Raw genomic sequence first — 15070 nt, 5'->3', positions numbered from 1 at the left:
GGGAAAACATGGTCTGATCATCAAATAGGAGATTCTATGACAAGTGTTTGTTATACTGTGAGACTGAGGTAGAAACAGAGCCAAGAGCCCTGATCTGGAACAAGAAGATGAATCAGGTTCATGTCTAATGTATATGTTAACATGAAATGAACGGCTGCAGGTAAATAAATCAATAAAAACATACATTTTGTGTATTGTGACACCTGATGGAAGGGGTGAAATGGTTTAGACTTCTCACACCTCATTTCACACCTTTACTTACAGTCATCCGGAAGGGGAAATGTTGCGAAGTTATAGTTTTCTGTTCGTGGTTTCCATGACGGAAGTTATATATATATATTTTTTAAAGCTTTCAGGTTTTCTTCCGCTTCAATGATGTTGACTCCACCACCCTGCATCCTCTGATTGAGAGCTGCGAATATATCAGCCATGTATGCTAAAATAAGAATGAACTCAGAATTATTGAAGCAATCTGCATGACAATGTTGGTGTTCTTGCAAAAACAGGGCTAATTCCACACGCATGGCAACAACACGATTCAGCACCTGTCCCTGAGATAACCACCGAACATTAGAACGGTGCAGAAGTACCTCAGATTCACAGCCCATTTCTTTACACAGCTCACTGAAGATGCGGCGCCACTATTTCGCACATAGTTCACACATTGCACCACAGTTTTGAACACTTCTGTCAGTTTTGGAGGCGAGGTTTTTGTGGCCAACGCATGCCTGTGCAGAATACAATGCGTGACAATGATGTGTGGTGCATCGACTTTTACTCGCGCACCAAAACCAGACTTTCTTCCCAGCATGACTGGAGCTCTGTCCGTACAACCTGCAGAAACCATATCCCATGAAAGATTGTCATCTCTGAAGAAGTTATCTACAAGCTTCTTCACATCGGCTGCCTTAGTTGTTGTTGTAAGAGGCTTACAAAATAAAAAAATCTTCTTTTATCATGTTGTCTTTCACATAGCGCACAAAAACAGCAAGCTGGCTTAGATTAGGAACGTCTGTGGTCTCATCAAGTTGAAGCCTGAATTTTGCCGGGTTTGAAATCAGATCTGCGACTACTTGAGCCAAGATGTCTTTACTCGTGCCCTCTATTCTCTCGCTGATGGTGTCATTTGAAAGAGGAATTTGGGATAATTTACCTTCGGCCGCTGTTCCGAGTATCAGATTCGGCATCTTTAAGGCAGCTGGTTTCATGAGTGTTTCACCGGTGGTGTGTGGCTTGCCCTGCTTTGTGATCAGGTAAGCACCTTCGTACGATGCTGTGAGGATCGGTTTGTCAATGGGTACAAATCCAAAAGAAGGCAGAGTGGCCTTTTCATCGAATCTGGCTCTCTTCACCTTGAATTCAGCAAGTGTTGTGTTCCTGTCTTCCCCATCTGCATGCAGCTTCAAGAAATGCTCCTTTAGTTTTGCCGGTGCAAGACCAGAGTTCGATCAAACCCAGGTTAAGAACCACTGGTTTAGAGCTTCAGGAGGCCCATGAAGTTGTGACTCAGTCACAGAGGTTAAACCAGCACCTGTGGAAACCATCTTCGTATTATCATCATTATTGTAACAGCTGTTACGTAGTTGGAGTGCACGGGTGACGAGTTCTGCACGTTGGAAGGGAAGGAGGACGTGAAGGAAGCAAGTGTGTGAGGAGCTGGAGGGGGATGATTGGGGAGAAGTGAGAATAAAGCATGTTCAGGCTGCTGAATAATCACCTGCCCCTCCATCCATCCATCCATCCATCCATCCATCCATCCATCCATCCATCCATCCATCCGCTTATCCGGAGTCAGGCCATGGGGGCTGTAGCCTATGCAGAGGCCCCATGTTCTGCTCCATGGGCTACCTCACACATCTTCAGTGGTAGGATCTCTCGCTCCTCCCAGGCCAGCTGGGATTGACCCTCCAGCTTTTCTGGTTCATCCCTGAGTCTCGAGCTAGTGGGACGTAGCAGGAAAACCTCACCAGGGAGGGGCCCAGGAGGCATCCTAACCAGATGCCAGAGTCACCTCATCTGGGTCCTCTTGATCTGATGGGCAGTGGCTCTATAGCGACCCCCCCACCCTGATGACCGAGCTCTCACCCTGTGAAAGGATCTCACCCCGCCCCAGACGAGACACTCCAGCCTTATGGCTGAGGGCCATGGTCTCAGATTTAGAGGTGCTGATTCTCATTCCTGCTGCTTCACACTTTGCCTTGAAACCGCTCCACTGAGAGCTGAAATCCACAGGCTGGTGGCGCCAGCAGAACCACATCATCTGCAAAATACAGAGACCCCATCCTGAGGCCACCAAAGTGGACCCCCTTAACACCCTCAGGACCACCAAAGCTGTCTGGCCTGTCACCCAGAAGGGCCACGTCACCAAGAGAGCAACAATAAATGAAAAAGAGATTCATAAAAATGGAACTTTGCGGTCGAGCCTATTCCTGTATTCTCAAGTCCATCAATTTCATCAACGTCAGGATCCCAACTTTCAATTCATAACATTACCTTCTGGATTAGATGATCTTGTAAAATCACTATTTAACTCTAAATCTCTTATCTCAAGAATTAGCAATCATATAACCTCTTTTAAAAACACATCATTATCAAAAATCAGAGCAGATTGGGTGGATGAACTAGGGGAAAATTTGGAGGAGGATCTGTGGGAGAGGGCACTCCTTGCAGCGGTGGGCATCGAGTTCCGGATCCAAGCCAGACTTTCAGTCCTACAGGTAAACACTTTCACCTGGGGTTTCATTTACTTGGTGAAAGCATTTCCTGCCTGGTAGGATGCAAATCCCAGCTTGAATTCAACCCTCGAGGAATGGATTTGACCTCCTCTGATGGGCAAGTCCAATCCATGAAGGCTGAAAAGTGTGAATCCATGAAAGTATTTTCCTGTAGGACAGAAAGTCTGGCTTGAACCTGGCCCTCGAGGACTGGATTTGCCGACCCCTGCCTTAGAGTAAATGATAGCACCTCCTGTGCCAAACTAAGCATTATACAATTCAAGAGTCTTCATCACATCCACTATTCTAAAGCAAGATTGGCTAGAATATTTCAGATGCAAACTGCAACACGTGTAGAAACACTCTTGCTGATTTAACACATATGTTTTGGCTTTGGCAACCTATTGGTCTAGCATTTTTAAAATTTTATCAGAAGCATTGAATATTGATCTTCAGCCCAGTCCAACTGTGGCCATATTTGGTATTGTAGACAAAAGACATGAGACATTAAGGAAAAGTTCTAAGACCATTATAGCTTTTATGATGCTGCTTGCACGTAGAAGATTGTTATTGCATTGGAAATAAAAAATCCACCCAAAGTGTCTATGTGGTTCAGCAACCTTGCACAATTCATACAATTAGAGAAAATAGGATGTACTCTCAGGGACTGCAGGGACAAATTGTTTTCTGTCTGGGATCCAGTGTTGACATCCTTAGGAACCCTTCAAGCTTTGCTCACTTAGGTATCATTTGGGAGTCATCTTACATATGTCTTTGTGATGGTTATTAAATCTATGTGAACGATGTCTTCTTTAGTGAACAGATTCAATCTGGTGTGCCACTGGGGTATATGGTCTGCTATTAAAATTATATAAGAAATTATATGTTAAGTTCTGAAAAAACTCAAGTGGGACCCAAGAAGACAGACAAAAAGGCCACTTTGGTGATCTACAGGTTATTTAGAAAATATTTACACAGTGCGCTCTATAAATGGTGACCGCAGTGAAGGAAGTGTTGAGCCAAACCCAAGGAAGTGCTCATTGGAACAGTAGTGACCTAAAACAAAAGGAATGACACAGTCAAATGCAAAAAACCCCAATAGTCCATCAAAGAAACACTCAGTTTAATACCAGTACAGACAAAATGATCTGACACCGGGCAGCTGTGCTGGATGCTGAAAAGGCCAAATGACCAGATTAGCTGCAGGTGTGGAGGCAGCCAGCACAACAGATGGGTCACTTACTTCCCCCCTAGTGGAAACATAGAGCACAAAAAACCCAAACCACAGACCAGACACAGGATCATAACCTGAATTAATATTTTCTTTTACCCCCTCTTTCTTCTCTTTGAGTTTTCCCTTTAATTATTATGTGGGGGGCTTAAATACAAAAAATGTGCATAGTGACCTTTCGGTACATGTTCCATGTTGTTGATGCTCAATAAAAAAAATAAAAAAAATAAATAATGAAACCCTGCTTTTGATATATGAGTCCACTCCTGGAAAATCAGTGTTCTCCATGAAAAATGGGTTTATTTGAGTCGATATTTCTGTGGTTCCATGTTGTTGATGCTCAATAAAAAAGAAATAAAATAAAAAAATGAAATTCTGCTTTTTGTCCTACTTCTCTTGGGCTTTTTTAAGACTTCCACATTTCTGAGAGCTTCTTCAAAGCTTGTGACTAAAGAAAAAAGATGATGTTGAATTTTATCTTCCACTGCAAACAAAGCTTCACCTCCAACATGTGTAACGTTATTTAATATGGCAGAAACATGTCAACAATATATGAGTCCACTCCTGGAAAATCAGTGTTCTCCATGAAAAATGGGTTTATTTGAGTTGATATTTCTGTGGTAATAAACATATAAAATAACATGAAAATAGAAATATAACCAGGAACTCTGCAGAAGTAAAAATTATAATTCTCCTGAATAAGCAAGAACCCAGCAGAGGTGACAAATTCTAGGATGTGTGATGATGAGAAATATTGGTGTATAAGTTAGTGGGATCCTGTGAAAACAAAACACACACGAGGGCAGATTTAGGATGGAAGGTTAAATAACAGCCACAAAGTGGTGATATGATGGTTGGAAGTTTTGATATTTACCGTTCGTCTGCATCCTCTTTTTGGAAAACTCACAGAATGTTTGGTGCCCTCAGGTTTCAATGGCTGCATGAGGGAAGAGAAAGAGTCATGACAAATTACTTTAAATTATTATTATTTTTGTTGTTGTTGTTGTTATTGTTGTTGATGTTGATGTTATTTTACCTTCACTGGAGGTTTTCGTTTTCCTCTCATATTGGTGTAAATCACTGTATCTTCACCCTGTGTTAAAAGGACAAACCATGATCTGTTTTACATTTGAATAATAAAAGCTTTTATTTTTACCAGAACAATCACAAAACTGCATCTGTGTAATGAGGCTAAGGCAGATTCTTCTGTCTTCACTATAGTTTTTTTGAAAGAAGTCAACATTTCCACATGTTCCATCTGTAAACTTTGTCCTGGGCCTAACTGCTGCACACTAGTTTAATCTTACCAACATCTCAGCTGATGGTTCCTCCTGGATCTGCTCTACAAGTCAGATTAGAAAGTCTGGTTATTCTGAATGAACATTTATTTAATAAAATTTGCTTTGACTGTGATTAACCAAGACTTACTTTGTCTTTTTATGCAGAACCAGATCAATGAGGACAAACATACCATGACGATGAACAAGGACAACGAGATGATGACAGTCATGACGACACCTGAAAGGCTGCAGCAGAAATACACATAAAACAAAGACATTAACAGGACAATCTAAAATTCTTTTATATCTGTTGGTTCTATTCAGCAGGAGCTGCAGGATCTGTTGTTGGACCTAAAGGTGACAGTTTCTAGTATAAATGTAGGCTGCACTCTAATGCAGAGCTGCTGACCTGTGTGAGAAGAATTATTGTTATTGTTGTTATTAGTATTATCTTTAAATACTATTGTATGTAGATTTTGATTGTTTGAGGAATGTTGATAAGAAAAGAAGAACATGAGGGTGTTTCGTAAAGGTGCTGAAGTTGCTGACAACCAAGCCCAGCACCCACATGTATCCTGTTGGTCAAGATTAAAGAAGTTTGCGAAGATGTCAGAAGACAATGAGTTACGAGATCCTGTTTAGACACCCATTCTGTTTGCACCAATAAAAGAGGTGAGCGAGCAGCAGATGAACGGAGTTGACAGAGGAAGCTTGAACTGCTGCTCGACTCTCCCTTGCAAGGCACTCCTGTTGTTTGCGTGGTTGATCTGAGTCTGGTGAACGAACAGCGCGGGTGATCAAAACTTCACCCTCACACCTGTTGGGAGCATCTTCATCTGTGGTCGACGGTTTCTCTGCTTCATTTGTGGTCGACGGAGAGACAAGTTCAGGACTAGTACAAGTCTCTGGCTGAGCAGCTACATTTAGGACAAAACAGTAAGACAGAGTAAAAGAGACAATATGTTGAATATCTGTTGGATTTAAGATGACATCATTCACCAAATTGTGGTAATAACTGACAGACAGAACTTACTGGTGGACGGTTTCTCTCTGACAATTATCTGCACCGGCATCTGTAGATCTCCTCTGCTACACCAGTACCAACCACTGTCCTCCATCTTCAGTCCGCTCATAGTCACTGTGAAGACGCTGGGAGGTGTCTCATTAATGAATACTGTGGTTCCATCTATTGATCCCTGTGACTGTGTCACACAGGGGCCACCCACCCGGCACCATTTAGCTTGTCCAGAGTTCTGATAGTAACATTTGATGGTTGTTTGTCCTCCAATAAATCCAGTTACCTCCTGATGATCCACATAGAGACTGGAAACATCTTAGAGAGAAGCAAATTCACCAGTAAACAGTATCCAACCTAAAGCTGGTTGACTAAGATGATAAAAACGTTCGTTTCTTACCTCTTGTGACTGACACTTGGAAATATGTTCCATCATCACTTCCTTCATTAATCTCCACAACACACCAGAAATCTGTGTCTCCCTCTCTCACATCTTTTATGGTCACAGTAAAGACTTTTTTCTCTCTGTCATCAGAGATCAAAAACCTTCCTGAACTCTGCTGGTTTGTCTTAACTGCACATGAGCAGGAGATGAAAGAATATCCTTGACACAAGTATTTCACATGGCTGGTGTATTTTGGGTGGTACAGACATGGAATTGAGACGGAATCTCCAGCTTTCACTGACACTCTAGTGACTGTAGTGACGCTGTAAACTCCTGCAACGAGACCAAATGCATGAGTTGGACATCTTGTAGTAAAGATTCAAACAAGTGTAAATAGAAAGCCACCCAGTGACTGACCTGTGAGTCCAGTGAGGAGGAGAGAAATGCTGAGGTGAAGAGCCATGTCGCTGCAGCAACCACAATAAGGCCAACGGAAGGCATGGCCGACTATTTAATGAGTTTCCACTTCCTGCTTTTATGAAAATACATGTGTTAAAGAAATAGCAGCACCATTGTTTGGAGAATTGTTTTGTAAAAACCCATGAATATATTATCTGACTTGTACAACAATTTTGTGTTGTTTTTTTGTATCTTGCAGATGAAATGTTATTTGCAAAGGTTTAATTTAATGTAAAGATGCTTTACATCAAAATCAATTTTCAGGCCATTAGTTCTTTAATGTGCATATTTCTATTAATATCAGTCTCACCTCTGTGACAAAACTCCATCCTTTATTCAGGGTAAATATCAACCAAGGTACGAACCTCCAGGCTGATGCAGATGCTCTGAATGTAACTGAGCATTATCTCATCCATATTAAGACCCCTCCACACCATCCATGGAGGCCCAGAAAAGCCAGAAGAACTGTTGCAAACAGCCACGTCAAATAAATCCATCTTCTGCCGCCCTGCTTCAACAACAAGCTGCAACATGACAATATGTCCTCACTTGTGACGTGGCTGCAGTCACAGATGAGGATCTGCAACCTGAGAAGGAAAAGGCAAACCAAACTTACCAAGTGAGCCTGCTAAAATATTGAAAGTGATGTCATGTACCTCTCTTGTTGCTGCCAGACGACCCTCATGCCAGGTTCCCAGTTTCTGGGAACTTTTCTTTGCAGGGTTTCTCCTGCGGGGGGCGTGGTGGAGCCATGGCTTCAGGTGGTGCCGGGGACTGGTGCACCTGCAGACTATCAGTAATCAAGCCACCTATTTATGGACTGTTCTCAGGGTTGGCCAGCGTTGGCGTGTTTTGTCTGATTCGGAATACCCCGGCTATACCCTCCTGGACTATCGTGAAATGTTTTCCTTCGTGGATTCCTTTTGAACCCGTTCATCGGATTATCGTTTGTGTTTTTCCTTCGCGGACTGCTTTTGACTAGTGATGTCCAAATGAGGCTTTGAACCCTTTTGGACCATTGTGTTGAAAATTGGTTCATTACTCGAAGCTTCAATCATTCCGAACGCGGGGGTCATCTGCTGGCGCATTGGTTGTACTGCAGCCATGCAAAGTGCACGCTTGCTGGGTATTATTATTATAATATTTTAGGAACAGGTGGGGGGTATGGGCCTAAGGTGCTTGGGTGAACTGGTGTGCTTATGCATTTTATTTAAAAACAACAGTTTCTCCACAGTCGAGGGTTTGAGGCGGTTTCTCTTTTTTGAAACTATTTCCCCAGCTTTAGAAAACACCCTCTCGCAGGGCACAGAGGATGCTGGTGTTGCGAGGTACTGGTTTGCCAGGTGGTACAGGTTTGGGTATAGGGCTTTGTTTGTCGTCCAGTACACCAGAGGGTCCTGTGATCGTTCAAGTGGAAGGGCTGACAGATGGAACGCTGCACCTCCACTATGGCATCAGCGGTGGCATTCCTGGACGCTCTTGCTTCTTCAGCATCCCTGTCCAACAGCTTCTACAGATCAATGACTTAAAATAAAACATTAAAGTTTAGTCCGTACATGAATCAATGCAAATAAATCTATTGATCCAAATTCTATAATTTTTGTACCTTGGGAAGAAGCAGCTGGTTCTGGCTGTGCTGTTGAAGTGGACGGCGGGTCCTCTTCGGTGGGTGCGTTCCGCAACAATGCCGCACACTCCGATTTTAACCGGTGTACAGCTGACTCGGCATTTGAAGGGCTTTGGAATCCGAGTGTTTAAAATCTTGGGTCAAGTAATGATGATAAAGAGAAGATGCTTGTGGTTTCTATTCCACTGAGTTTATCATTCATAATTCTATTGAGGTTTATGTTTGAGTTCTGTGCCATCAGCTCACTCAAAGCATGCTTCAGCATTTTTATCAGGGGTGTTATTTTTGATCCCGACACCCTCTTTTCATGTGAGAGCTCTACGGTGGCAGCATGAAAAGGTGACAGTATCTTCCTACACTCAGATGCACACTCAAAGTCATTTGCAGTCAATAGGTCCAAATCTGTGGGCAGAGTGGTCAGAGCAGCGGCAGCTGCATCCCTCTGCTCATAAAGACGCTGCAGCATCTCATAGGTGCTATTCCATCTTGTGTCTACTTCAATTATTAGTTTTGTGACAGGACGGGCCCATTTGCACCTGGATCTGCTGCAGCTTCTCTTTAGTGGTGTTGCTTGATTTAAAATAGGTGATCATCTGCCTCGTTTTTGATCTTATATTATCTAGCCCAGGAGTAGCATCCATGGCCTTTTTGACAATTACATTTAGTGCGTGAGCCAGGCAGACAGTATGCCGCACCCGCAGAATAGTTGCTGCAGCATCATATTTGCTGCTGCGTCAGCCACCAAGCACCTCACCTTCTCTTCAAGAGCCCATTCCCTTAAAATCTCTCGAGCAGTTCCAGCGATGTTCTCTGCTGTGTGACTGATAGGAAAAGGCCGAACTCCCAACAGGGTGGTGGAGAGTTCACCTGCATGAATAGCATGATAGGTGACAGCGAGATACGCATCCATGTTGATGGAAGTCCACATATCTGCGGTCAAGCTGACACTGTCAACATTCTGCAGGGCTGCCTTGGCCTTCTCCTTTTCTTCCACATACCTCCTCTCCACCATGGCTTTAACTCCCTGCCTTGATGGAAGGGTGTATGTGGGATCCAGTTTAGCCACCAGAGCACGGAAGACAGGATCAGACACCACAGTGAAAGGCTGGGAATCTTTCACTATGAAATCCACTAGAGCGTCATCAAACTCCTGCTTCCTGCTACATAAAATATGGACGTTAGCAGAACAAGATTAATTTAGTTAATTAACTAATTATATACACCCAAACCTGCGCAGTAAAGTTTAAAAGTTACTCTTAATATTGCCTGGAACAGCACCCACTCACCTGGTGGAAAACGTCATCACAGCAGCACCACCAGCTTCATTCTCATGTTTGGCTCGGTAATGCCTCATCATTGATGACGTGTTATTATTATACGCCAGATGTCGGGAACAAAGCAAACACTTCACCTGCAAATTAAAATGTGATGTGTGTGTGGTTTATTATTTGTAACTGTGTGAATAAGAGTTGAAAAATACGTTTGTAACACCTACCTTGTTCGGCGGCACCATTTCAAAGTGGTCCCAGACTTGAGATCTCTTCCTGGTTGGTTCCATTGCAAAGCAATAAGAAAGCAAACCGAAAGCAATACGAACGCTAATCAAATCAATCCAAAAAAGGTATTGACCGGATCGGCAACGTATTGCGCTGTTTCATCCATTTTTAAACACAACTGAGACCCGCCCATTGAACCGAACCAGTCAGCTGATTCAGGCCGAATGAAGCAGTGAAGTGGTTCAAACGTCATCAGTCACGTGATTTGAAGCGAGCTCCCGAGCAGTGCTTCAGAAAAAAACTCTACCGAGTTTTGGGGCGTGGTTCGAAGCCCCGTGTCAGAGGGAACATTACTACTTTTGACCCCGCTCGGGATTTTTTGTCGTAAGTTTTCATTTCCTGTTTGGATTAAGAACTGAGTCGTGGTCTCCACGCCTTTTGAGTTGCATAACTTTCTGTGAACTTAAATAAAGCTTCTCGGAAGACGAAACGCCACTGTGTCCTGCCTGCTTTCGGGTCCTGATACAACCGCTCGTAACACCTCATGCCCGAAGAAATTGAGAGAAAAAGCAAAACTTGCTTTTAAAACTTGGATTTCTGTGATGAAAACTGTCAGGTGGAACTAGAAGAATTTTGTTGGGCCAAACATGTGGGACCTTTCTCCTTCACAGCGATACCAATTGTCCTCTAGAAGGCGCCAGACACCTTCCAGAAGCGGACGGCCACAGTTCTCCAGACAGGCGATGCCTTCAATAATGGGCTGATCGTAATAAAAATGTGGGAAGAACATTTTCAGGATCAAATATTCCTATATGGGAAAACATGGTCTGATCATCAAATAGGAGATTCTATGGCAAGTGTTTGTTTATACTGTGAGACTGAGGTAGAAACAGAGCCAAGAGCCCTGATCTGGAACAGAAGATGAATCAGGTTCATGTCTAATGTATATGTTCATATGAAATGAACGGCTGCAGGTAAATAAATCAATAAAACATACATTTTGTGTATTGTGACACCTGATGGAAGGGGTGAAATGGTTTTAGACTTCTCACACCCCATTTCACACCTTTACTTACACAGTCATCCGGAAGGGGAAAGTTTGCAAAGTTATACAGTAGTTTTCTGATCGTGGTTTCCATGACGGAAGCTATATATATATTTATTTTTAAAGCTTTCAGGTTTTCTTCCGCTTCCATGATGTTGACTCCACCACCCTGCATCCTCTGATTGAGAGCTGCGAATATATCAGCCATGTATGCTAAAATGAGAATGAACTCAGAATGATTGAAGCAATCTGCATGACAATGTTGGTGTTCTTGCAAAAAACAGGCTAATTCCACACGCATGGCAACAACACGATTCAGCACCTGTCCCTGAGATAACCACCGAACATTAGAACGGTGCAGGAAGTACCTCAGATTCACAGCCCATTTCTTTACACAGCTCACTGAAGATGTGGTGCCACTATTTCGCACATAGTTCACACATTGCACCACAGTTTTGAACACATCTGTCAGTTTTGGAGGCGAGGTTTTTGTGGCCAACGCATGCCTGTGCAGAATACAATGTGTGACAATGATGTGTGGTGCATCGACTTTTACTCGCGCACCAAAACCAGACTTTCTTCCCAGCATGACTGGAGCTCTGTCAGTATAACCTGCAGAAACCATATCCCATGAAAGATTGTCATCTCTGAAGTTATCGACAAGCTTCTTCACATCGGCTGCCTTAGTTGTTGTTGTAAGAGGCTTACAAAATAAAAAATCTTATTTTATCATGTCGTCTTTCACATAGCGCACAAAAACAGCAACCTTAGAATAGAAACGTCTGTGGTCTCATCGAGTTGAAGCCTGAATTTTGCCGGGTTTGAAATCAGATCTGCGACTACTTGAGCCAAGATGTCTTTACTCGTGCCGTCTATTCTCTCGCTGATGGTGTCATTTGAAAGAGGAATTTGGGATAATTACCTTCGGCCCGCTGTTCCGAGTATCAGATTCGGCATCTTTAAGGCAGCTGGTTTCATGAGTGTTTCACCCGCGCTGTTCGTTCACCAGACTCAGATCAACCACGCAAACAACAAGAGTTCCTTGCAAGGGAGAGCTGACGAGCAGTTCAAGCTTCCTCTCTCAACTCCGTTCGTCTGCTGCTCGATCACCTCTTTTATTTGGTGCACACAAGATCATGTCAACCTGACCTCACGATTCCTTCTCTTCCTATCTTTACAACTTCCTTTTGCCCTTGAACACGGTACCCTCTCAGTGCTGGGTACCTAACAGCTTCAATACTTGGTTCAAACACTTATACATTCCTTTTCTTAAACATTCCTTAAACACTCTAAATCTACTCACTATAGCATTTAAACGATAACAACAATAATTCTTCTCACATTTCCCTCCTGTTTATCGTTAAATACGTCTAGATTCTCATCGTCAGTATTACATCTTTTCATTTCATGAAATTTCAATGTATTACATCATTTTCCTAGAAACACATTTCTTACATTCAGAGTAGTAGTATGGCTAATACTAGCAGCACTATCCCTATCATTCCTATCTTGAACAACAGTTCCCTCCCCCTTGACAGCATTTCTGTAAGCCAGTCTGGTGGAGGACTACCATCGTCAATCATAGCTTTCTGTAGCTTAGTTAAAATTTTTCAATGCGCTATCTATCAAATGACCGTCCGCATCATTCTCTGGGATGAACGTACAACAGTAATCTCCTACCATTGCACAAACTCCTCCCTGGGGGCGCAACTGTGGTGCGGATCTAGCATTAGCAGCATAAATTATGACTGTGTGATCATTGAGATGTACTGGAGCACACACTCCTGACCAGTTTGCTGGTAGGTCTGCATACGCATTGTGTCCACATAACCACCATCCCTTATCCACTAATTGCGTGCCTTTGTCTCCTGGCGCGGTGTTATTACCTCACCCTGTCATTGCAAAAAACACCATTCTGGACTTGTTAACTCACTAATTTGACAAGTTTTAGACTGTCAAAGGCAACACAGTGAAAAAAGTTTCCTTCAAACCATTGTGACATTGCATCCTGAAATAACCAGCGACAACCTCTACAGTTTGCGGCTATTAGCCAATTTGCTGTATATGTCAGTAGTCTCCTGTTAAAAGACACACACACAAGCACACACACCACACAAAATCATTTTTGGCACTTAAGTATTCAAGAAAGTGAAAAAAAATCAGTAATAAGTGGAAGTGTTGGTGTTTACCTTGGGTCTCCTTTCTGTCCTGGAATCTTCACAGAACTATAGGTGACTTCATTCTCAGAACACATTGGCTGAAGATGGAAGCAGGAAGAGTCGTGAGCCGTGTCACTGTTGCAATATTTCATTGATGTTACTTGATTTTCAGAATATTAAAACCAGACGTTTAAACCCGTTAGGTTATTATCAGAAGAAGATTGACCTGGATATTAACTGTATAATAACCCACAGCCCTGTCTCCTTTACACTGCCCTCTCTCTAACCGCCCGACATGAGGAGATGAGATTTTAGATCTTTTTTGCTATTTGAAGCAGAGGAATGATTGCAGATCTGCCCCATGCTCAGAATTATTTGGTGTATGTTGCATGAGGCTAAGACAGATTCTGTCCTCTCTCATTCTTTTCATGTTTTGTTGACTTGATGAGTGGAAGTGGTGGTGTTTACCTTGGGTCTCTGCTCTGGAATTCTCACGGAACTATAGGTGACTTCATTTTCAGAACACAATGGCTGAGAGAGAAAGCAGAAAAAAAAATCTTGATTTTTATAATTACAATAAAATTATGCATTTTTATAAATGCAGCAGATGCAGTTACCCGATGCGAAGATTCTGGTTTTGTCTTCATCTTACTGTAAATCACTTCATCTTCAGGACAAGCCATGTCCTGTTTTACATTTGAAAAATGAAATCTTTTATCTTATCACTTTAATTTTCAAAACAAGTCAACATTTCCACATGTTCCATCTGTAAACTCTGTCCTGGGCCTAACTGCTGCACACTAGTTTAATCTTACCAACATCTCAGCTGTGGTTCCTCCTGGATCTGCTCTACAAGTCAGATTAGAAAGTCTGGTGATTCTGAATGAACATTTATTTTATAAAATTTGCTTTGACTGTGATTAACCAAGACTCACTTTGTCTTTTTATGCAGAACCAGATCAATGAGGACAAACATACCATGACGATGAACAAGTACAACGAGATGATGACAGTCATGACGACACCTGAAAGACTGCAGCAGAAATACACATGAAACATAGACATTAACAGGACAATCTAAAATTCTTTTATATCTGTTGGTTCTATTCAGCAGCAGCTGCAGGATCTGTTGTTGGACCTAAAGGTGACAGTTTCTAGTATAAATTTAGGCTGCAGTCTAATGCAGAGCTGCTGACCTGTTGGAAGCATCTTCATCTGTGGTCGACGGTTTCTCTGTTTCATCTGTGGTCGACGGTTTCTCTGCTTCATTTGTGGTCGACGGAGAGACAAGTTCAAGACTAGTCAAAGTCTCAGGCTGAGCAGCTACATTAGGGACAAAACAGTAAGACAGAGTAAAAGAGACAATATGTTGAATACTGTTGGATTTAATATGACATCATTCACCAATTGTGGTATAACTGACAGACAGAACTTACTGGTTGGACGGTTTCTCTCTGACAATTATCTGCACCGGCACTCTGTAGATCTCCTCTGCTGCACCAGTACCCAACCACTGTCCTCCATCTTCAGTCCGCTCATAGTCACTGTGAAGACGCTGGGAGGTGTCTCATTAATGAATACTGTGGTTCCATCTATTGATCCCTGTGACTGTGTCACACAGGGGCCACCCACCCGGCACCATTTAGCTTGTCCAGAGTT

General features: G+C 42.7%; 1 protein-coding gene and 1 long non-coding RNA gene across 2 annotated transcripts; both read right to left on the bottom strand.

The window, feature by feature from the left end:
* Positions 1–4638: 4638 nt before the first annotated feature.
* LOC115249492 (polymeric immunoglobulin receptor-like) lies at positions 4639–7157 on the bottom strand. Its single transcript, XM_029834759.1, has 9 exons — positions 7043–7157; positions 6641–6958; positions 6259–6558; positions 6043–6142; positions 5374–5471; positions 5253–5287; positions 4982–5038; positions 4820–4882; positions 4639–4722 (listed from the first exon to the last, which is right to left on the bottom strand). Exons 1-9 carry the CDS (start codon positions 7086–7088, stop codon positions 4675–4677), a joined length of 1065 nt encoding a protein of 354 aa, XP_029690619.1. The 5' UTR covers positions 7089–7157; the 3' UTR covers positions 4639–4674.
* A 6335-nt stretch (positions 7158–13492) lies between these two features.
* On the bottom strand, positions 13493–14202 carry LOC115249493 (uncharacterized). Its single transcript, XR_003888165.1, has 3 exons — positions 14029–14202; positions 13880–13942; positions 13493–13509 (listed from the first exon to the last, which is right to left on the bottom strand). It is a non-coding gene; the product is annotated as an uncharacterized lncRNA (long non-coding RNA).
* Between the last annotated feature and the right edge of the window lie 868 nt (positions 14203–15070).

The sequence above is a fragment of the Takifugu rubripes genome, chromosome 4, assembly GCF_901000725.2.
Source record: "Takifugu rubripes chromosome 4, fTakRub1.2, whole genome shotgun sequence".
NCBI classification, from domain to species: domain Eukaryota; kingdom Metazoa; phylum Chordata; class Actinopteri; order Tetraodontiformes; family Tetraodontidae; genus Takifugu; species Takifugu rubripes.
The sequence above is the reverse complement of the archived record's forward strand: the minus strand, read 5'-3'. Positions and strand labels throughout refer to the sequence as shown.

Bases quoted from the DNA above. Each gene is read 5' to 3' on its own strand.
- LOC115249492 (XM_029834759.1), bottom strand. From the start codon at position 7,088: ATGGCTCTTCACCTCAGCATTTCTCTCCTCCTCACTGGACTCACAG. The intron at 6,959-7,042 runs GTCAGTCACTGG...GTCTCGTTGCAG, and splicing joins CCTCCTCACTGGACTCACAG to GAGTTTACAGCGTCACTACA. The intron at 5,039-5,252 runs GTAAGATTAAAC...CTTTTAACACAG, and splicing joins AACCATCAGCTGAGATGTTG to GGTGAAGATACAGTGATTTA.